The sequence below is a fragment of the Rhinopithecus roxellana genome, chromosome 15, assembly GCF_007565055.1.
Source record: "Rhinopithecus roxellana isolate Shanxi Qingling chromosome 15, ASM756505v1, whole genome shotgun sequence".
NCBI classification, from domain to species: domain Eukaryota; kingdom Metazoa; phylum Chordata; class Mammalia; order Primates; family Cercopithecidae; genus Rhinopithecus; species Rhinopithecus roxellana.
Genome location: NC_044563.1, coordinates 14,268,551 through 14,291,517, shown reverse-complemented (window position 1 = coordinate 14,291,517; position 22,967 = coordinate 14,268,551). Strand labels below are relative to the sequence as shown.

At 39.6% G+C, this 22,967-nt stretch overlaps 1 protein-coding gene across 2 annotated transcripts in view; it reads right to left on the bottom strand.

The window, feature by feature from the left end:
• The window catches only part of API5 (apoptosis inhibitor 5), a 32,105-nt gene extending 11,719 nt beyond the window's left edge, over positions 1-20,386 (bottom strand). For both annotated transcript variants that reach the window (XM_010378067.2, XM_010378068.2), the window contains exons 1-11: positions 20,145-20,386; positions 13,611-13,772; positions 11,929-12,022; positions 11,380-11,445; positions 10,717-10,868; positions 8,933-9,139; positions 5,969-6,073; positions 4,703-4,792; positions 3,699-3,880; positions 2,556-2,649; positions 2,049-2,105 (exon numbers count right to left, since the gene is read on the bottom strand). In XM_010378067.2, coding sequence (XP_010376369.1) covers positions 2,049-2,105; positions 2,556-2,649; positions 3,699-3,880; positions 4,703-4,792; positions 5,969-6,073; positions 8,933-9,139; positions 10,717-10,868; positions 11,380-11,445; positions 11,929-12,022; positions 13,611-13,772; positions 20,145-20,213 — 1,278 coding nt within the window. In that variant the 5' untranslated portion in view covers positions 20,214-20,386. The remainder of the gene's footprint in view (positions 1-2,048; positions 2,106-2,555; positions 2,650-3,698; positions 3,881-4,702; positions 4,793-5,968; positions 6,074-8,932; positions 9,140-10,716; positions 10,869-11,379; positions 11,446-11,928; positions 12,023-13,610; positions 13,773-20,144) is intronic.
• Positions 20,387-22,967: the final 2,581 nt, after the last annotated feature.

Here is a 22,967-nt window from a genome sequence, read left to right as displayed (position 1 = left end):
ATCCACGTGCTGGGAGAGTAGATGCCCCAACTCCACGGGGATGGAAACTCCTGCACTCAGGACCCTTCAAGACCTCTCCCTATGTATCTCTTCATCTGGTTGTTCATATGTATCCTTTATAATAAACCAGTAAACATAAGTAAGTGTTCCCCTGAGTTCTGTAAGCTGCTCTAGCAGCTTAAGTTTGGTTAAATTGTGGGAACCCCTATTTATAGCCAGCCAATCAGAAGCATGGGTAAAACAACTTGTAGCTTGCAACTGTCATCAGAAGTGGTCTTGTGGGACTGGGCCCTCAACATGTGGAATCTGATGCTACCTCTAGGTAGATAGTGTCAGGACTGAATTGGAGGACACACAGCTAGTATCCACTGCACAACTATTTACTTACTTGATGTAGGGGAATAACCTCCACCCATCTGGTGTTAGATGTGCATTGTGAGTATAGCAGGAGAAACTGACTTTCTTCCTACATTCACAGAGCACTCTACACACAGGTTGCTGACCCTATTCATCTCTCTTTCCCCATATCTTCCTTTAGATAACTTACAGATTCCTGAAAAGAACATTTTCTCATCTGCATGCAGGTAATAAGCATTTGCTAAGTTTAAAATGTTCTTAACACATTGTATCTTCAACATAGACTTGTATCAGCAGTTCAAATACAGTCAAATCTCACATTTTTATATATGAATTTACTATGCAAAATAATGACTTATATTTAAGATTTGTAGTAAATGGCAGCTAGTGGAAACATTTCCTTAGGAGATTAGTATAATATTCTTACCTCTTCTGTGTTTAATGCCTTTTCACTTTTCTACTTGGCACTATGATACTCCTTCCTCAACATCTAATCAGAGCTGCTTTTTCTCAAATGCTTCCCTCTCTCTCCTGACACAAACTGCAGTTGACCCTTGCACAACTTGAATTTGAACTACATGGTCTCACTTATACGCAGATTCTTTCCAATAAAAGTTACACCTAGTGTGCCTGCCTCTCCTTCTACCTCTTTTGCCTGCTACCCTGAGACAAGACCAACCCCTCCTCTTTCTCCACCTATTAAATGTGAAGATAACAAGGATGAAGACCTTTGTGATAATACACTTCCACATATTTTCTCTTCTTTATAATAAAACTTTTTTTCTGCAGCTTTATTGTAATACAGTATATACTACATATACAAAATGTGTTAATTAACTGTTTATGTTATTGGTAAGGCTTCTTGTCCACAGCAGGCTATTAGTTTTTTAAAATGATTTTTTATAAAGCCAGTCAAATTTAGCAGTGGGGTGGGGGTTGTATACCAATTTTGGTGATGATAATGTTAATAAGTTCTGATAACCCACTACCATTGTACCAGCCAATGGTTAAGTTTTGGGGGAGTCAAAAGGAATGCATGGGGTCGGTATCCCTAAGCCCTTCATTGTTCAAGGGTCAACTATAATTATTCCGTATCATTTTTACATTGGCTTTAAGGCATACTAGTCCCAATTTTTGTTACTGGCAGGTTACGTGCCGTAGGTGTTACAAATACCGTTTCTTTTTCCCATCTGGCACAATACAATTAAGCTGTAATTGTATTCTATAATACAAGTGATGGCTACTGTTTGATTTTTTCTGGTTCTCTCAGGTTATTATTTTATTTAGGCTAGCAGATACTTGGGAAGGGTAAAGAGAATCGAAAAGTAATTATGGCTTAATGGAAAGGTATACCCTAGCCTACAGTACAGAAAGCTCTCAATTTATTACGTAGTTAAGTTTATAAAAAAACAAACATAGGAAAACATTTCATTGTGCTATACACCACATGTCCATTCTTAAGAGTAAGCAAAACAGGGATTTACTGGCCACTCAAAGGAACCCAATAGCATTAAGACCATTAGAACTTAAGTCACTGAAATTTCTTAAGACTGTATCTATCTGTTTCAATGCTTTGAGATAGAAGTTTGCAAGCCTCCCTTTGTTGGAAGTATCTTATGTAAAACTTTAAAATAAATAAATGTATGATTTTGTGGTAACTGCAGAAATGTCACTTGCTATTACAGACTTACCTTGATTAAAACATTGATATTGTTTGTTATTTTCAATGCAACGACTTTAATCTTGTTCTGCAAAGGGAAAGGAAAATTAAGACAAACTGCCAATAATTTCTATGAGGCGTAATCCATTCTGACACAGAACTAGAGCAATTACACTTCTCTATCAGAATCACTTGTACAGTCTTTACATAATTCCTTGGTTTAAATCTGTAGATAATGTGTATTCCTATTGCTTGACTCTAAATAAATCTAGATGTGGCAAAGAAAGTAAATAATCTGTGTTCCCTGACAGGTTAGAATGTACCTAAAAAATGAGTAAGGTCACATACACATAGAAGTTGTTTTAAAATAAATCAGGTTAAGTTATAGGAACACAACGAAAATCTAAAATATTTCATTAGGACTGGGATGAAGACTGTTAAATTAGGTGAGATAAGGGAAAATGAAAAACTCCCAACACAAGTCTATATAGTTTTGTATGGAGCTAGCAGTTTATGAAATGTGAGCCAGTATTCTTACCTCTTCTGTTTTTAAGGCCTCACCCGTTTTACCCTGGAGAGCTAAGCGAAGTTGTCTGATATAAACTTGCAGGCCCCGTGCAAAGTACTGCAGCCTAAATGAAAACGTATTTGTTAATTAGCAATTCATCACTTCAATTTTGTTTTTAAACTCAATCTTATACTATAGCAAAATGATCCTAAGTGCAGAAATGGCTACATGACCAATAAAGAACAAAATTTTAAGTTGCTTCTGATCAAGAGCTTCATCAAGTATCAAACTTCTGCCTTACCACATGGTAGAGGATAGTAACAGGTAACACAATGGCTCAAGCATTTCAAAATTTAAGATGTGAATCTGTTAATGGAACAATTCAATAAGCAGTCTCTTTGTGAAAACTACTTATATTGACTTCTCCAGGGCTGCTGCTCCAGATATTATTAATAACAGCAGCTACAGTTTACTAATACCTACTACTTGCCAGGCACTGTGCTAAAAGCTGTACATTCATTGTCTTATTGAATTCCCACAACTCTATGAGGTAGGTACTATTATCATTTAACAACTGAGAAAAATTCGGGGGGAATAAGAGATGTTAGGGTACCTGCTCAAGATCATAAAACAAGTAGGAAGAGCTAGAGTCCTTTATCCCCCATGGATTTGTTAAGTCATTTCTGTCTTTTTTTTTTTTAAGGTTGCTTTTACTGTTCCTTTTTTTAGAGATATGATCTCATCGCCCAGACAGGAGTGCAGACGCATGACTGCAGCTCACCATAACCTCGAGCTCCTGGGCTCAAGTGAGCCTCCCATCTCAGTGTTGCAAGTAGCTGGGACTACTGGTGTGTCACCATGCTCTGCTAATTTTTTTAAGTTATTTTTTATAGAGATAGGATCTTACTATGTTGCCCAGCTGGTCTCAAACTCCTGGTGTCAAGCAGCCCTCCTGACTTGGCCTCCCAAAATGCTGAGACTACAGACGTGAGCCACCGTGCCTGGCTCACTTCTGTCAAATGTTTACAAACATGTAATCTGAACCCTCCATTCTGTACCACTGGGGTAAGGCAGGATACAGAGAAAGCTCTCATAGAACAAAAGCAAAACCCAAGGAACTTCAAGATAGCTACCACCTTTGCCAAGGATTGAGCCACCTCAATCATATATCACCTGATTTTGAAATCTTTGAGCTTTTCTGCATTCAGTTTGGCTGTTAAGAAATCTGGAAGTTTTCGGCCCAACTGGTGAAAACTGTACAACAAACATTCCACATAACTGAACTGTAGCTTGGGTTCCTCATTACCAGCATTCTCTCCATTTTCTGCTTCTTCTGGAGGGAGGGGCATGTATTCCTAAGAGAGAAAAATATACAGATGTTTGCAATCTGCTCTACATATTCGAATTATAAACAGATGTTCAGGGAATTATAGTGCATGTTTTTAAGACATAGAGCATTAAAAACTACCAAAACCAGACACTTGGATTTCTTTTTAACTTACTGGATCAACTCTCTAGCCTGTCAATGCTCCATATTAACCTGTTACAGCTGCTATTATTAATAATGAAAATTAATGTAGCTATCATTTATTAGGCACTTACAGATAAAGGCACTGATGCCCTGAGAGTTAGAGTAACCTTCCCATGGTAACAAAGTTTTTTAATAAACTAAAGAGCCAGAATTCAATCTAGGTTTGACATCAAATGTTGATGCTCTTAACGACTATACTATGCTTACTACAAATATCTTTTCTGAACATTAGTCCATATTAAGTACTGACTCATTACAAGCAAAGTGCTGCCAATGGCATTCAGTATCAGTGCTGTAACAACCCAGTAAGTTACATCTGGACGAGCATCATATGTTGATGACTCAATTCATGCTAAGGACCTAATGCTTATCACTGTGTTAATTATACAAATACATCAAATAAGAAAATCACTCAGTGATGCTGCTAATGATTTTATCAGACAGCCTATTTTCTCCCTAATTATAAGAAACACCAAGATTAAAATAAAGTAGACAACAACATGTGGCCTAAGAAGCTAACAATACTTGTTAGGATTACTGTTTAACTGAAATTTCAAAAACTGGTTCTTGTAATCTAGAAATTAATACTAAATTAGACTTTGAGCTATATACTGACTATCCCATAAGGAAAGGAAAAAGTTCTTACCAATAACTTATCAAATAGTTTCCTTAAATTTGTTTCTAGTTTTTCCATGTCACCACAAAATGAACTCATCTCCGCCAACAATTTCAATACCTAAAACACACAATTCACTATTACTGTTTTTTTGAATAAGCAAGGGTTATAAAATGAGAGTAATTCTAGATAACGATTTAAGACTTTACTTATTTTCAATTATGCTTTTACAGAATTGTTATAACGTTTGAAATGGAAGAAAACCTTAGAGATGCAGCCCAACATTTTACTGTGAAGGAAAGTAAAGGTCAGAGATTATGTGGCTCGACAAAGTCACAGGGAGTAAGTGGCTGGGCAGACCCTAAAACCCAGATCTCATGATTTCCAATATATCTGTGAGAAGAAGTATGGAAAATAATACATATGACACTTTCTGCTACAGGTTAACAATAGTGCTAATTACAAGGCAAAAAGATAAATATATTAACTATAAAGACACACTAGTAAGAACTCTCAACAGCTAAGAACTAATTACTCATGGTTAAGGTGGGCCTCATTTCCTATTAAATTTAGTCTCTGGATATTTACTCAAACTATTAGTAATGACCACTATTCTCAAGGTTCATTCCCGCATTTCCCAATCCCAGTCTGATAGGCCTAGCCTAGCACATTTGAAGCAAACTACCTTGCCAGTGCACAGTGAGATTCTTCTCTATCCCAAAGACCTATGAGGGAAATGGCACACGCATTTCCGTATTTCAGTCCAATTCAGTAATCACTAATGGGTGCTTGATTCAAAATCAAGTTTTGTGCCAGATTCTGGGGATACAGAGGTGAATCAGGTTAAACGTAGGGAGAGATTATAAACAAATGTAAAGTATTACAGATGCTGTGAAAAAATGTTTATATACATTACGGTTGAGATACAAAGGTGGGAGGAGTAGTGAATTCTATTGGAGAAGGAATAAAGGATATTTTGTGTTAATCCAGTTTAAAATTGGCTCTATCAGTTATGGATACAAATGGATGAATTAAACACCTTATTTAAAAATATTAAGGCTACAAAGGTAGAGACCGACTATAAAAACTACAGGCAGTGCTTCCCCACTGCAGCAAACCTTAATTGAATCCACGAAGCAGTCCTAATGCAATTAATTCTGGTCTAGGGAGATTACTGGCTGGCCATTAGCAGACATTTAAATTGCTCCCTCTGAAATCAGATCTAAGTTAGTGGTTTACATTTTTGTTAAAATATAAGAATGCCTTATCAGTGCTAAAGCTGAAATTTTTGCTTACCTCCAACTGTATATCAAGACCTTCCACTGGGGTAGTCAAGGTACTGAGGTTAGGGAGAACCTGCTCACAGAAATATGTCACAAACCTTGTGGAATGGACATTTTTCTGTAAGAAATCAAAGAAAATGCATTGTCAAAAAATAAATATTTGCTCAAATATTATAGGAGAATTTCATTCAATAAATGCTGAGTGCTACAGCATCAAGTATTCTGACTATAAATACAATATAGTGCACACCCCAGCATGCCCCAGATATAACCTCAATAGGCGAGCTACGAAGGGGCTTCAGTAAGTTCATGGAAAAATGTAATTAAAAGACAAAGAATAAAAAATATAAACTTTATCAATCAACATAAGCTCCATCAAGGTTAAGACACTTTTGCAGGCAATGATATCAGTCATCCCAGAGAACTGAGGGTCCTAGGAACTTAACTATGTCAATGCAGTCTTTTTATACGACTAACTAAAGAAATGTGGGTGCCCTTTAACGATGTGTTTAAGATTAGGCAACAAAAAGAAATCAGAAGGGCCCAAATAAGGACTTTAAGGTGGATGCCTAATGATTTCTCATCAAAACTCTTAAAAAACTGTCCCTGTTTGATAAGAGGAATGAGCAGGAGCACTATGGTGGTGGAGGACTCTGGTGAAGCTTTCCCAGGCGTTTTCCTGCTCAATCTTTGGCCAGCTTTCTCCAAACAAGCTCATAAAAAGCAGACGTTATTCTTTAGCCCTCCAGAATGTCAACTAGCAAAATGTCTTCAGCATCCCAAAAAACTGCTGCCATAACCCTTCCTCTTAAGTGGTCTCTTTTTGCTTGGACTGGGCCATTTTCACCTCCTGGTAGCCATTGCTTTGACTGTGCTTTATCTTCAGAATTGCACTGTGAAAGCCATGTTTCAACTCCTGTTCCCATTCTTCAAAGACATGCTTCAGGATCTTGATCCCACTTGTTTACAATTTCCATTGAAAGCTCTGTTCTTGTCTGCAGCTAATCTGAGCGTGGTGGTTTTGACACTCATTGAGTAGGAAGTTTGTTAAACTTTAATTTTTCAGTCAGAATTGTGTAAGCTGAACCAACGGAGATGTCTATGATGTTGGCTGTTATTTCTGCTATTAATCGTCAGTCCTTTTCATTTAGGGCATAAACAAATTAAATTTTTTGTTGCAAATTGATCTGCTGCGATGGGCTTCGACGTTGTCTTGTCCTTTCTAAAAATGAGTGATCCATTTGTAAACTGTTGATTTCTTTGGGGACACTGTCTCCATAAACTTTTCATAAAGCATCAATGATTTCACCATTCTTCCACCACGCTTTACCATAAATTTGATGTTTGTTCTTGCTTCAACTTTAGCAGAATTCATGTTGCTCTGACAGGTGCTCTTTTTTCAAACTGATGTCTTACCCTTCTTAGCTCCCCAAACTATATCCTGTTCAGACATGTTATAAATACAAGTTTATTTTGGTGAAAAATGTTTTGAAATCCATGCATAGATTTTTTTTTCATAATATGCATTTTCCAGGAACTTTCTGAAGACCCCTTATATACTTTACTGCAAAGCTATCTGGAGCATTGGGACATCTATACATTTTGATCTCTTCCTTGATTCTCAGGTCAAATTTGGGACATGGCCAGGCATGGTGGCTCATGCCTGTAATCCTAGCACTTTGGGAGGCTGAGGCGGATGGACTGCCTGAGCTCAGGAGTTCGAGACCAGCCTGGGCAACATGGCGAAACCCCATCCCTACTAAAAATACAAAAAAATCAGCTGGGCGTGGTGGTGTGTGCCTGTAATCCCAGCTACCTGGTAAGCCGAGGCACGAAAATTGCTTGAACCTGGGAGGTGGAGGTTGCAGTGAGCCAAGATCACGCCACTGCACTCCAGCCTGGGGGACAAAGTGAGACTCTGTCTCAAATAAATAAATAAATAAATAGATAAATACATTGTGAGAACCTTTTAGTGTTGGATTTTCAGACTGCACATTTCTGAAAAGGGATAGTTCTATTATTTAATTTTCTTTGTAGAGACAAGGTCTTGCTATGTTGCCCAGGCTGGTCTTGAACTCAGCCTCAAGCGTTCTCCCACCTTGGCTCACAGAGTGCTGGGATTGGGATTATAGGCACAGGCCACCACACCTGATCTAGGATAGTTCCTTTAAAAAATTGTGTTTTTCAAATGAATGTATGCACATCCCAGAAGATGCATGGCCAGAGGAAACACAAAGCCTGAGACAGAATACAGAATCCTCATGACTTTTAAAAAGTCTCTAGGAAGACTAAAAATTTTTATTGGCCAGTCGTGGTGGCTCACACCTGTAATCCCAGCACTTTGGGAGGCCAAGGTGGGCAGATTGGTTGAGCTCAGGAGTTCAAGACCAGTCTGGGCAACACGGGGAAGCCCTGGCTCTACAAAAAATACAACAATTAGCCAAGTGTGATAGTCCATGCTTGTAGAAGCAGCTACTTGGGAAGCTGCTTGAGCCTGGCAGGTGGAAGCTGCAGTAAGCCAAGATCATGCCACTGCACTTCAGCATAGGTGACAGGGCAAGACTGTCTCAAAGAAAAAAAAAAATTCTTTCAAAAACATTTCTTGCTGCTTTGGGTTCTCACCAATTCCACTGTGGCCTTTATAAACACAGACCAAGCATCCCTCATCTGAAAATCCCAAATCTGAAATGCTTCAAAATCCAAAACTTTTTGAGCACCAATATGATGCTCAAACGTCATGCTCAAGGGAAATGCTCATTGAAACATTTTAGGTTTTTGGATTTTTGAATTAGGGATGCTCAACCAGGCACAATGCAAATATTCAAAAATCTGAAAACACTTCTGGTTCCAAGCAAGCATTTCAGATAAGGGACACTACTGGAAAGGTTTAAGGGGAATGTTAAAGTGAGTATTTATGGAAATATATACAGCTAATACAGTAATCCAAATACCAGGTGTGTAAAAATAAAGAGCTTACAGAGAAGAGGGGTACTGCCTGCCGAGTGCACTGTAAGAGCCTGTCCACACAGTCAGGATCCGAGGGATTAAAGGTCTGTTCTAGGTCGGCCTGTTCAGCCACCAACTCTACAAGTTGCTGTCTTCCACTCACTGTCTGTAAGCTTTTTAACCCAGACAGTATCTTCATAAATAGAACAAATTCTTCACCAGTCACATCTTCTAGGACCTGGAAAAGAGACAATTCAGAATAACAGTATACTCATCATTTGAATGGGACAGATCAACATTGAAAGAAAACAGCTAATTTATTTCAGTTACTAAAGTCAGTTTGATATTAATGCTTCCGAAATACTGAAGAAAAGGCAACTTCTAGCTTCAGTCAATTGAACTTCAGAGTAAAACAGGCATTCTCCAAAGGGGCAAAAATTGATTCTTAGAAAATGTCACATTTTTATGTACAAAGCGCAGATATACATATAGTACCATAAACAGATATACAGTATGTATGTGGCATTAAAATTTCAAGGAAGAGCAGTTAAGAAAAAAAAAATTTTTTTTAATTCTTAAATTGGCTATTCAGGGGAGTGACTTTAAAAAATGGCTGGAAAAATTCTGTAGCAAACTGTTGAATCAGATTGTTTCCTATATTTAAAAGCAGTCTAATTCATATTAATATGGTAATTGTTGTACACAAAATAGGACACCTTGCAAGTCTCATGTTAAATCTTCCATATCAGTGGGTCTAAATTTTTCTATTCATGGACCAAAGGAGCTCACAATCATGACATGCTCTACCAGATTACTAGCTGGGGCATAGGTAAAATAGTCTGATACTCCCAGCTAAAGATCTATCTCTTTCTCACTGAAAAATAATCTTATCAATAAGGAAGTGGGTAGTAGTAGTCTGAAATTTCTATAGCCTGAACCATAAGAGTGATCACATTCTTTAGAGAAAACACTGAATCTTCTTGAACATATTGCTCAAGCCTGTAATCCCAGCACTTGTGGGAGGCCGAGGTGGGCGGATCATGATGTCAGGAGATCGAGACCATTCTGGCTAACACGGTGAAACCCCGTCTCTACTAAAAATACAAAAAATTAACCAGCCGTGGTGGCAGGCGCCTGCAGTTCCAGATGCTCGGGAGGCTGAGGCAGGAGAATGGCGTGAACCTGGGAGGTGGAGCTTGCAGTGAGCCAAGATCACACCACTGCACTCCAGCTTGGGTGACAGAGCAAGACTCTGTCTCAAAAACAGAAGTAAACGATTCCCAAACTTTGGCACATTAAGATGAGTGAAAAGTTAATTGTGACACACCTTGCCAATCCTAGCGTCTACAATTATGCTAGATGCTGGGAGCAAAGACAAGCATGGTTTCACCCTTGAAGAGCGGATAGTGTCAAGGGCTAAGGTGAAAAGAGGTCACTTTGATGTGATAATATGTTTCATTTTGAAATAATTCAGAATACTATGAGAGAGTATCCTAAAATGGAAGAGAGGGGTAGGACTTAGAGAAAGTTTCCTGAAGGAGGTGATTTGCAGAGGTTGCACACATTTTAAGGACACTACCACAAAAAGTTTAAATGTAATAAGATTCCTTTAAATTACCAAATTGATTCATCATTACCACTGACAAAAGTGCTAAATACAATCTAAGAAAAACTCAGAAGTTCTATGGTGGTTCTAATGGGATATATGATATACCACTTTATACACAAGCCACACATAACATTGAGGAATACTGCCAATGTCATGTATGCTCTTTTGCTTTAGAGAATTTCCACCAAATGAAGACCAAAGCTCACCTTTTTGGATTCAGTTAGTATAAGCTCTTCCACTTCCTTTGTTAAGACTTCATCTGGTAAAGTCTTAAGTTTTGTAGAAAGGAATTTAATTGCTCGTTCTCTAACAATGTCCTCTCCTTGAAGTATTTGGCTGAACAACCCACCTAAAGTCCCTGCAAAATAAAATAGTTGCCTGTAGCAAGTCAATTCTATAGTGTAATGGTGTTTTCCCATTTAACTCAACTTATAGTATTTCTTCTCAAATAAGTTAATGAACTTCCCAAATATCATCCTCATTACTAGTTAAAAGTAGTCTGAAATTTCTACAGCCTGAATCATGAGAGTACTTTCTTCATGAAGACATAGTCAGCTTGAGCATAACTTTCCTTTTTTTTTATCATTACTAATAGTAAAACCCAAGTATTTTGTAAGAATTTCTTTAAAGTGTCAAAGGGAGTTCTTCCAACAGATTTCTAATGGAAAAATTTGATCTGTTTTTGCAGTTATTTCTGCTGGTTTTTCTAGTTATAAACATCTTGACCTAAGGAGACTTTTTTCACAATACTTAAAATTTTTATGAAATAGAACTCTGGGTAAACCCTAGAGTTTATTCTTAATGAGTAACACCTAACTTTGTGATTCTGTAAGACATCAAACACAATTCAGAATAAGAACTGGCCTTACCTTTTGCATCCATTTTAAATATACTTAACAGGGCATTGTTCACTAGGTTAAATTCTGCAGAGTCATCTGGATAAAGAAAAAGTGGCATAATGAATATGAAACATCATCTGCTTCAGTTTCAAACTTGATTCAACATAGTTTCTCAAGGTTACATTGACAGGAAACTTATAACTTAAGGCGTTTCCTCAAGTACCAAAAAGATACATGTTCCTTATAAGGGTACAGAACCCCATCTGGCATGCCTGAAAAACTTTTATTAAGATGCTACAATTACGAAACGACAGGAAATTGGGGGGAAAATTATGATACATCAAAATGCTCAAAAGAATCTAGTCATTACACCTTAATAACAGAATTAAAAACAAAACAATACTAGGAATTAGATAACCAGAAATCATTACACTTTAACCTACTGAAGGAAAGTAGGAAATTTAATCTCTATCAGATGTAGGACCTCCAGCTCTCCTGCACCCCATTCAAAACCTAAAAAGAGTCAACATTTCAGAAAGAAGATATATATTTAGAGAAAAAGGTAGTAAAATCCCTTACCTGTCTGCAAAAGTTGCGTTAGTATATCTGCCACTCGAGGAAGATTTTCTCCAGTGGCAAATTGAGGCAGTTCTTTAATTGCTTGACGTCGAATCTGGGCATGATTTCAAACAAAAATTAACCAAATACTATCACCTTTAAAATAACACACACAGCTTTTTTTTTTTTTTTTTTTTTTTAAAAGACAAGGTCTTTCCCTGTTGCCCAGGGTGGAGTGCAGTGGTGCAATCATGGCTCACTGTAGCCTTGACCTTCTAGGCTCAAGAGATCCTCTTGCCTCAGCCTCCTTAGTAGCTGGAAGTAGAGATGCAAGCCTCCACGCCTGGCTAATTTTAGAGGCAAGTCTCCCTATGTTGCCCAGGCTGTTCTCATACTTTGGAGTCCGAGGCGGGCGGATCACAAGGTCAGGAGTTTGAGACCAGCCTGGCCAACAGAGTGAGACTCTGTCTCAAAAAAAAAGAATTTGCTCCAATTTAATATTCAAGTTACACAGAAAAAAATTTAAAAAGTGATGTTAACAATGTCTGGCTGAAGGAGAGACTTCAGATTATAAACAACTGTTTACAGGCTAATTAATGCAACTGTTAGGTTTTTACTACCTATGGGCTTATAATATAGTATTCCTTAAAAATGGCTACTGTGGCAATGTTATATCTAGTTAACTGTTTACTTTAGAATTTTCAGTATTGACTACTAAATACAACATTTGTGCCTATATCCTGCATGTTTAATTCCAAATACTGATCTTGGCTTATTCGATTTTTACATAAAAAATGTACAGCAGGCTAGGTGAGGTGGCTCACGCCTGTAATCCCAATGCTTCAGAAGACCAAGGTGGGAGGACAGCTTGAGGCCAGGAGTTTGAGAACAGCTTGGACAACATAGCAAGACCCTACAAAAAAATTAAAAATCACCCGGGAACGGTAGCCTGTGCTACTTGGGAGGCTAAGGTGGAAAAAATGCACGAACCCAGGAGTTCAAGGCTTCAGTGAGCTATGGATGTGCAACTGCACTCCAGTCTAGGCAACAGAGTGAGACCCTGTCTCTATTAAAAACACAAAAGAAAGTATATCCAGCAAATTCTGCATGAAATGTTGGCAATTCGCTGTTTCATCTGAAAAGACAAGAGCTAACAGTTGAATATTCTTAGGAACCTGTGTCAGCAGCCAGAAATATTACCAGTTAATTCTGTTCAAAAAAAAAAAAAAAAAAAAAACCCAAAAAACAAAAACTATTTCTTTTAATCTAGTAATCCTATTCACTTATTACACAGACCATTTTTCTGCCATGCAAAATATATAAGGGTAGTGAAAGTACATTTTATTTTATAACACTTCAATTTAAATATCTAAGTAAGCACAAATTGATTAAAAAGTCTAATTTCATATGCACAATGAATAACAATCTATGAAACAAGATGTGAGCCACAATCCATTTTTAACAGTGGACAAATAAGCAAAACTAAGTATTTTGAGATTCTATGCATTTTTCGTAATTTAAAGGTGGTGAAAAAGGCTAATACATTTTATCATATGTAAATTTAAGCCTGGGTATGATGCCATGCCAGACCATACTGTAGTATTTTATTGTGTACTCTGATGTATCAGATTGCTACTCCAATTGTATTAGCCACACACAGAAACATCTGAAAGACTGCTATAAAGTGTCACTCATATACTTACAGATACATCTTCATCCTCACAGAGGTCTAACTGTGCATTGATAGCAGAATCAGCCAATTCTGGAAAATGCTTAAAGAATTTTGGAATAAATTGAGCTGCTAATCGTTTTTCCTTAGTACCACCTTTCACACCATCCAGTATCACTTGATAGGCATCTTTATGCTGAAATAAAGAAAGACACATGATTTTGAAAGATGGGAAGCTAAGTAAAAGACCATAAAACATGTTAGTGTGTGCTTTAAATTTTTACACAGGCTAAGAAATAAAGTTGATTTTCGGAGGTTTACTACTTAAACGGGACACTTATCTTCCCAATTCTGTTCTTCCTCCATCTTTGGTTAATTTTTGAGTTGGGGGAGATGGACGAGTCTAATTTTAAGTGGAAAAAGCATACGTGTGTTTTTTAATATACTAGCGCTTCTTCATTCTAGTGATTACTGACTCTAGCCTTGTGACTGTGTCATGCTTAAAAAATTTGTAATGGGCTAGGTGTGGTGGCTCACGCCTGTAATCCCAGCACTTTGGGAGGCCGAGGTGGGTGGATCACCTGAGGTCAGGAGTTCAAGACCAGCGTGGTCAACATGGTTAAACCCCGTCTCTATGAAACACAAAAATTAGCCAGGCGTGGTGGCATGCGCCTATAATCCCAGCTACTTGGGAGGCTGAGGCAGGAGAATTGCTTGAGTCTGGGAAATGGAGGTTGCAGTGAGCCGAGATCGCACTACTGCACTCCATCCTGGATGACACAGTGAGACTCCGTCTCCAAAAAAAAAAAAAAAAAAATTGTAATGATGGCCAGGTGTGGTGGCTCACGCCTGTAATCTCAACACTTTGGGAGGCCGAGGTGGGCAATCACTTGAGGTCAGGAGTTCCAAACCAGCCTGCTAAACATGGTGAAACCGCCCCTCTCTAAAAATACAAAAATTAGCTGGGCGTGGTGGCAGACATCTCTAATCCCAGCTACTCAGGAGGCTGAGGCAGGAGAATCGCTTGAACCCAGGAGGCAGAGGCTGCAGTGAGCTGAGATCGTACCATGGCATTCCAGATTGGGTGACAGAGCGAGACTCCATCTTAAACAAGTAAATAAATCATAATGAATACCATAGACTTCATAAAGAATTGCACCATATTTACTTAAAAAAAAAATTTACCTGTTTCCAATTAGCACCATGAAGAAGGTAAAGGGAATACATTCCAGAAATTTAGCAATTCCAGCAATGTTAGGAAGTGCAGCTTAATTTTACCTCACAGCAGTATATGAAAGCCGTGACCATTCCATAGAGCCAGACAATTTTGGATTAAGACAGACTCTAATGTCACATGTTTAAACTTTTTATTGGAACAATACACTCAAAGCTCATTTGTTTCCTTAAAAAAAATCACAAGTGCTCTCCTTCAAATACTCATAATGGGAGGAATCAATAAGTTCCCAATCCTCCTTAAGTGCTTGCCTCTAAACCAGTTGTTTTATGAAATGATGCTGATAAAGATGGTCAATAACAGTAACAAATACAGAAAGACTACACATATATCTTCTGTTTGGACATATTAATAAAAGTAACTGGAAAAAAAACTTAAAAATTATAATCTTGACCAAACGTATACACAGTATAGCGTTTATTATGTATAAGGAGTGTTCTAAGTGCTTCAGACACATGAGCTTACTTCACACCATTTAGCGGGGAATGACCAATAAATATCCAATGAACTACAGAATTCCCAGATTTATTTTACAGTGATTCTTTTTGTGGATAATGCTAAGTGAAAAAATAAAGCAGCATGCAAAGTTACAGAACAACTCCCAAATAACAGAAATTTCTGTGAATAAGGTTAGCTTCTTCATGAAAGGCAGATGTATCAGGCTTCAGGAGTCATCACTGAAAAATGTACTATAAACACATCAAGACCCCGTCTCTCCAAAAAGTATAAAATTAGCCAGGCATGGTGGTGTGTGCTTGCAGTCCCAGCTACTCGAGAGGCTGAGGCAGGAGAATCACTCGAGCCCAGGAGATAGAGGCTGTGGTACACCGTGACTGCGCCACTGCATTCTAGCCTGACAGAGCAAGACCCTGTGTCAAATAAAGAAAGGTGTATGATATACTTTTCACCGCAAACATTAAAAAAAGAAATCATGCTGACTTCTCTACCACTTTACATTCCTGTAGTTTGCCTCAGACTTCTAGGCAGGCTTCATAAAATCAAAGTTTGTTCTGACATCCTTACTTTTTGCAGGGTATCACAAATCTAATTCCCTGTAACTCAAACTTACTTATAAAGCCATTTGAAGAAACTCCTTACGCTGTCCAAAATTAAATGAAAAAAAAAAAAAAAAACCTACTTAAAACAAAACTTCCTTTTGCCAAGAAAAAAATATTAAATCTGGAATCAAATAAAAAGGAATCATTAGCAATATTTATTGAAAGTCTACCAGGGACTGAGTGATTCCTTGTCTATATCACAACAGGTGTTACTACTACTCCTATCTTCTAGATGAGGAAACTAGGGCTCAGAGAAGCGAAATAAATACTTCCACGTATTTCTGAGGGATTACGAACTTGGTTAGTCAGTGGTTTTAGCTTAATCATACAAAAAACGCTACTACAAGAGTGGTATTTCAAGAAATAAAAGTCCAAGAAGCCTACACGCCAACCCTGCAAAGCTAGTGTACTCAATGATTGACAGAACAGGAGGAATCAGGGTTTCAGCATTATAGACATCTAATCAGCCAGACTGCCGTGGTCCTTTAACAGGTGTCTGATACATTTTTTAACTTTTAAGATTTTGACTACATCATATAAAATTAAGTATATTTTAAGTAAATTCATAATAATTTGAAACAATTTAAAATAATGGTGGGCCCACAACTTGCTCTATTATGGCTAGTCAGGAGCCCTGGGCAGAGTGCAGCGGAAAAGGAGATTAGAAAGGTAAAGGAGCACACAAGAGTGACACCTGAAGGAGTGGCAGAGGCAGAGTGGAGGAAAGGCAGGATGAACGCATAGGCAGAACATGGGGGTTACATGAGAAGATGATAAGACTGGAAGATTTGAGGTATTAAATAATTCTGCACTTAGAATTTTTCATCTGCAGTTTGCTTATTAGAATATACATGCTCATAGATGTACGTATGTGTGTATGATAAAGTTCCCTTTATCCATTAGAGATAATCTGTGTAAATGGTTTTTCTTTTATTTTGTAAATGGTTTCTCTGTTCCTTCTTTGAATACATTTCTTCAACTATGAAAAAGAAATGCTTACTGAAGGGCAAGATACAGTGCAAGAAGAGAATCAATCAATCAATCAATCAATCAATCAATCAATGGATTTAACCCTTGAGACGTTATAATGTAAATACAGGAATAAGAAATAAAATAAAATACAAGTCTGAAGTATTGTTAATAAGTACATCGTGCCAAGGGGTTCAAAAAGAGAAGGATTTGATCTGCTTTGGGGAAATTAGCTGATAAAACCTCAGAGGGCTTGTGTTTACCCTTATATATTTAGAAGGCACTACTCTGAAAGGAGTATTGACAATAACGGGGAGGGACTAGTCTGTAGTGGCAGCAATCAGAAAAACTGTTGTGCTCACCTCTCTAGTAAAAGTTGATAATCAAAATAAAAGTTAGAAGGAAGTCAAGACTGACAAACTCGAATGCAGTCTCAGAAGTATCCAGACACGTGTTTGCCAGGAAACTTAGTACTGATCATAAATCTCGTAAGTTGACCTGAAAATCAGGCTTTGCTACATCAGGAACATGAACACGGTTTTCTCTCCTTAAAAACAAGTGAAATGGTGTCCTCTCTACTAAGTTGGCTTTTGCATTTGTTAGTTAAAATTACACGCAATATCCTAAAACCTACTGTCTTTTAGTAAGTGATTTTAGGCATTTTATCTAAAAGGGAGAACTATAACCCAATAGAGCAGAATTAGTAGGCATTATCTTCGGTTCTCCTAAAATCCACCATGTTTGAGCAGCCTGAGCTAATCTCTGCATCTCATTATGCAGAGATAGTTTAGATAGTTGCTTGACAGCTGTCAATACAGAACGCGTTGATGACCCATAATCTACCGGGAACTGTGTTAAATTCCAGTGTCCAGCCGGGTGCGTGGTACACGGTAGGTGAAACCTACCGAATAAAGCATGAGTTCTCATTAAAGTGTAGACAAAGTTATCCTTTTTTATTTTTTCACAAACTTGTCTCTTAAGTACCCTTACTAAATAAAGAGTACATTTTTGCTGCAAGTACATTTTTGCTCCAAGAAAGACATTTTGACTCCTTGGGGGAGAACTCTCAATTCAATCTGGTTTTTATAAAGAATGACATGAGAAGGAAATGTAAGCAAGTCTCAAAATTAAAGTGGGGTAATGGGACAGCATTATGTATACGGTTTCAAAGGCTTCTTAGAAAGATCCCTGACAGAGCCACAGTTCTAGCTTTCATCCTATCCCCTCTACTGATGTGCAACAAAGTCAAACACAGGTAGAACAATTTGTTACAAAGTTACCCAACTAAGTCCCAGATAAATTATACGATTGAGAATATCTTCACTACTAGTTCTTTTTAGGAATAACAAATTCAAACTGATTGATCCTACATAGTTTTTATCTTTTTTTTTTTTTTTTAATTTTTTGTTTGAGATGGAGTCTCACTCTGTTGCCCAGGCTGAACTGGAGTGGCCTGGTATCAGCTCACAGGAACCTCTGCCCCCCGGGTTCAAGTGATTCTCCTGCCTCAGCCCCCCCACATAGCTGGGACTTCGGGCGCACGCCACCACGCCTGGCTATTTTTTGTATTTTTAGTAGAGATGGGGGTTCACCATGTTTGCCAGGCTGGTCTCGAACTCCTGACCTCAAGTGATCTGCCCACCCAGGCCTCTTAAAGAACTGGGATTACAGGAGTGAGCCACCGTGCCCGGCAGTTTTTATCTTCTTAATGAACAGAATATTCCTCCTTCACAACCGACCTACACACTCTATCCACATGTACAACAGAATATCCGTATACATTTCTCACTGATAAAAGTGAAATTCCCTACTGACAGGGAATGAAGGAAAAAAAAAAATCATTTGCTATTTCAAACTGGTATATTCACAATTCTAGATTAAGCTACAATAAAGCTCCAACATGAATTTTTTTTTCTTTCAGCTCAGAAAGGTCTTATTTGAATTATGTTCAGAAAAGGGGACGGGAAAGGTACTCCCACGACTGTTAATAGACTAGAATCTTCCACTTTCTCCAAGAAGGGATGCGTAAGCAGAAAAATCACAAAGTTCTAAGCACTGAAAAGCTATGGTGTGGGATTTCTAAAACAATTATCAAAGTTGCCTCCAGGACAGCCTGGTTCTTTTCCCAGCCACTTATCAAGTTCAATGTACTCCGGTACTAGAAACCTCATACAGGGAACTGGCTCGTACGGATAATTTAACACTGCTGAGAAACTGTGTATCGGCTGCAAGCATGGCAAGAGCACTCTTACACAGAACTCCATTCAGAGCTGCACTCTCACACACTCCTTCGCCCAGCCCTGTTTTATTTTCTTCAAACACGTTTCATTAAAAACAAAAACAAAAAAAAACCAACCCCCCCCCTTTTTTTTTTTCTGACGGGGTCTCGCTCTGTCGCCCAGGCTGGAGAGCAGTGAAGCGATCTCGGCTCACTGCAACCTCCGCCTCCCAGGTTCAAGCAATCCTCCCACCTCAGCCTCCTGAGTAGCTGGGATTACAGGCCCACGCCACCACGCCCGGCTAATTTTTGTATTGTTAGCAGAGATGGGATTTCACCATGTTGGTCAGGCTAGTCTCGAACTCCTAACCTCGTGATCCGCCCGCCTGGGCCTCCCAAAGTGCTGGGATTACAGGCGTGAGCCACCGCGCCGGGCCTCACGATGCCTTTCTTATTTATCACTCACTACACTCCCTCCTAACTGTACATTCTGAGAGCGCGCGGACCTTTCCATCTGTATCTCTAGCGCTCCGCGCTCAAAAAATGTACTGAATAAATGAAACCGTGAGCCCTCATCAAAGTCTGGACCAAAGAGTCCCTCTTCTGTTTCTCACAAACTTCTGTCTCTTAAACACTCTTCTTCAACTAGTAGCAGAATTTTGCCTCCAAAAAAAAAAACAAAAACAAAAAAAAAACACATCTTGACCTCTTGAAGAAAACTCCACATCTAATCTTGGAAGGACTGAGCTCCACCGAAAAGGAAAAAGGCTTAAGAGAATCCTAAAGAGGAAAGCTCGGGAGGAGAATTAACGTGAGCCTGAACGGGCTGAGTTAGGTTACGCCACGGTGGGAAAAGGCTGGGCGAGAGAGGCAGGGAAGCCTGGAACCCTGGGGACCGCGGTCTCCCTGGGGAAGCCGGAGTCTACACTCCCAGAGAGGCCCACCCCGATGAGACGGCCTGGGGTGGCTAGGAGCTCCCCCGGGAGGATGAAGCCGCAGCCCCCGCCCGGCCCGGGAGAGCGCGGCGGGCAGCGCTTTGGAAAGGCCGCGGAGCGCCGGGCCCTGCAGGCCGCCGGGGGACTCACTCACCTGGCCCACTTGCTCCGTGGCATCGGCCAGGATGCCATAATTGCGGTAAAGCTCCTCTACCGTCGGCATGGTGAGCGACAAGCCCAGGGCCCGCTTCCGCTATCGTTGTCCTCACCGGCGCCACCGCCGCCTCGGAACTTCTCCAAACCCACTACCTGCACTATTACACCTCCAGCTGCCGCCAGTGCCGCCGCCAGTCACCGCTCACAGCGCGGCTCCGCCCCCGACGTCTACGTAAAGACGCGCACGTCGGGAGCGGCCTTCAGTAGAATCCAATGCGCCTCCGCGATTTTTGTCGCCCTCTAGAGCTTGGAGGAGCAAAAAGCGGCAAGGATGATTGGATTATCTCACGCCTTTTTGAAAGCTTGAGCCTGGCTGGCGGCTCTCGATGGGAGGGGTGGGGGTGGGCGGGGAGATTAATACAGAGATAATTGCGTTTCTGCCCTTAGAAGATCTTACATATGAGAAGTCACAAACGGTTTCCTCCTGATTCAAGGAAGGTAATATTAATCAGTGGCAATAGAGGGTAGTGGGTCCGGTGGGAAGCAAAAAGCATTCCTATGCCATTAAAAAACCCTCTGTGTCCACCACGCTCATCAAGTGTGGGGTCAAATTCGGCCTGCTGGAAGAATTTGCTTATCTTTGCTGCCAGGGTAAAGAATTGGGGCCACCTGATTATGTATAGTGTCCAAGAGAGTAATAAATAAATGAAATCACGTACGCTTACTGATAAGAATTTCTAAGATACAAGTTTAGATGAAAATTTATATATATATTATATAATTATCGTATCTATATATAGCTGGGTGCTGTGGTTCACACCTGTAATCCCAGCACTTTGGAAGACTGAGGTGGGTGGATCACTTGAGGTCAGGAGTTCAAGATCAGCCTGGCCAACATGGTGAAACCTGGTGTCTACTAAAAATACAAAAATTAGCCAGGCATGGTGGCACGCACCTGTAGTCCCAGCTACTTGGGAGACTGAGGCAGGATAATTATTTGAACCTAGGAGGCAGAGGTTGCAGTGAGCCCAGATCATGCCACTGCACTCCAGCCTGGGCCACAGAGCAAAACTCTTATCTCAGAAAAAGAAAAAAAAAGTTAAAAAGCAGGTATAAGATGATCCCATTAGGTAAAACATACAAAGCATACAAAACAAAGTTATGTGTGTATGTGTAAAAGGATGTTAAAGGATGTTAAAATTTCAAGATTGAAACATCAAACTCTAATACACTGTAAATTTCAAAGCCAGATCCACTTGTACAGAATATACACAGGAAATGATTACAAAAGAACTCACTGGCTCTTGTACTTCTCAGTTAGATTGAGGATAAATTTCAAACCCTAAAAAGGATTAGAGCTGAGTGTGATAGCCAACAGTCCCAGCTATTTGGGAAGCTAAGTGAGGAGAATCACTTGGGCCCAGGAGTTCAAGTCCAGCCTGGGCAACATAACAAGACCCCTGTCTAAAAATAAAAAATCAAGTGTAAAATTCAATATTAAAACAATTACAATTTGGACTTTCATGGAGAAACAAAAAGAATTAGGGAATGAAATGAGAGCAATTTGTGATAAGATTTTTTTATTTTTATGTTTTAGAGAAAGATGTTCTTGTGAGTACGTTGAGGGCAATTTCTATCCCCTTCCCTCAAGCTTGGGGCCATTTTGAGGAGCCTGAAATATGGTCCCAGGTGGTTGAGAGATACAAAGGACTGGACATGCCTGATAAGCTCAGGTTACCCGTGGCTGCAGAGTGGAGGTGGCCATGTTGGGATCTACTGTGTTCCCAGATTTTGCTGGAGCGAGGGGATGGGAGTGATTCCCTTAGAGCACAGATGAGCCCCATAAAAGAGAAAGAGAATCTGGATTCATTTTGAGTCCTTCTGCCTGAGAGTAAGAAAGCCCCCACGGCAAGAGTCGATGGCGGCAGAAAGAGAATGGTGACTGCGAGCAGCACATCAACACCTCACGGGGTCACCGTTGGGAGTGGCCTCTAAAGGCCCTTGGAGTGGCCACAGGACAGACCTGGTCTCTATCACACCAGAGAGCCTGTGGTACTGCACCGTCCAGACCTTTCCGAGGTTCTACTGTTCCTTTCTTCTCATGTTCCCCTCTCAGTGCATTTGGGCAGGAGGGGTCAGAAGCTGCCCACCAAACTGAGTGGAGGATATAGAGAAGAAAGGCAAAATGGGGAGCGACCTCAGCTGGAGAAGAGAACAAGATCTGGTTGGAAATTAAGTTGGGATTCACATGTTGAAATGGATGTTTTAATTTCTGAAGCAGAAAAGGCCTGATTCTGCCAGAATTTCTCTCTAGGGCTGGAATGAGATGACCCTACCTGCTATGGTCTGAATGATTGTGTCCCCTCAAATTCATATGTTGAAACCTACCCCCCAAGATGATACTATTAAAAGGTGGGGCCTTTGACAGATGATTATGTCCTGAAGGCTCTGCTCCCACTAATGAGATTAGTGCCCTTATACAAGAGGCTTGAGAGAGCATGTTTGCCCCTTCTATCCTGTGAGGACACACAGAAGGCACAATCCATAAAGAACAGGCCTTCATCAGACACCAGATCCTGCTGGTGACTTGATCTTGGACTTCCCAACTTCCAGAACTGAGGCAATAAATTTCTGTTGTTTATAGATTATCCTTTCTAAGGTATTTGGTTATAGTAGCATGAATGGACTAAGACACCACCTGAATAAATTTTAAAGAGGTGGTGGAAGACAATAAGAAAGCTATATATATATATATATGTGTGTGTGTGTGTATATTTTTATAACGACAATAAGAAAGCTATATATATGTATATTTTTATAT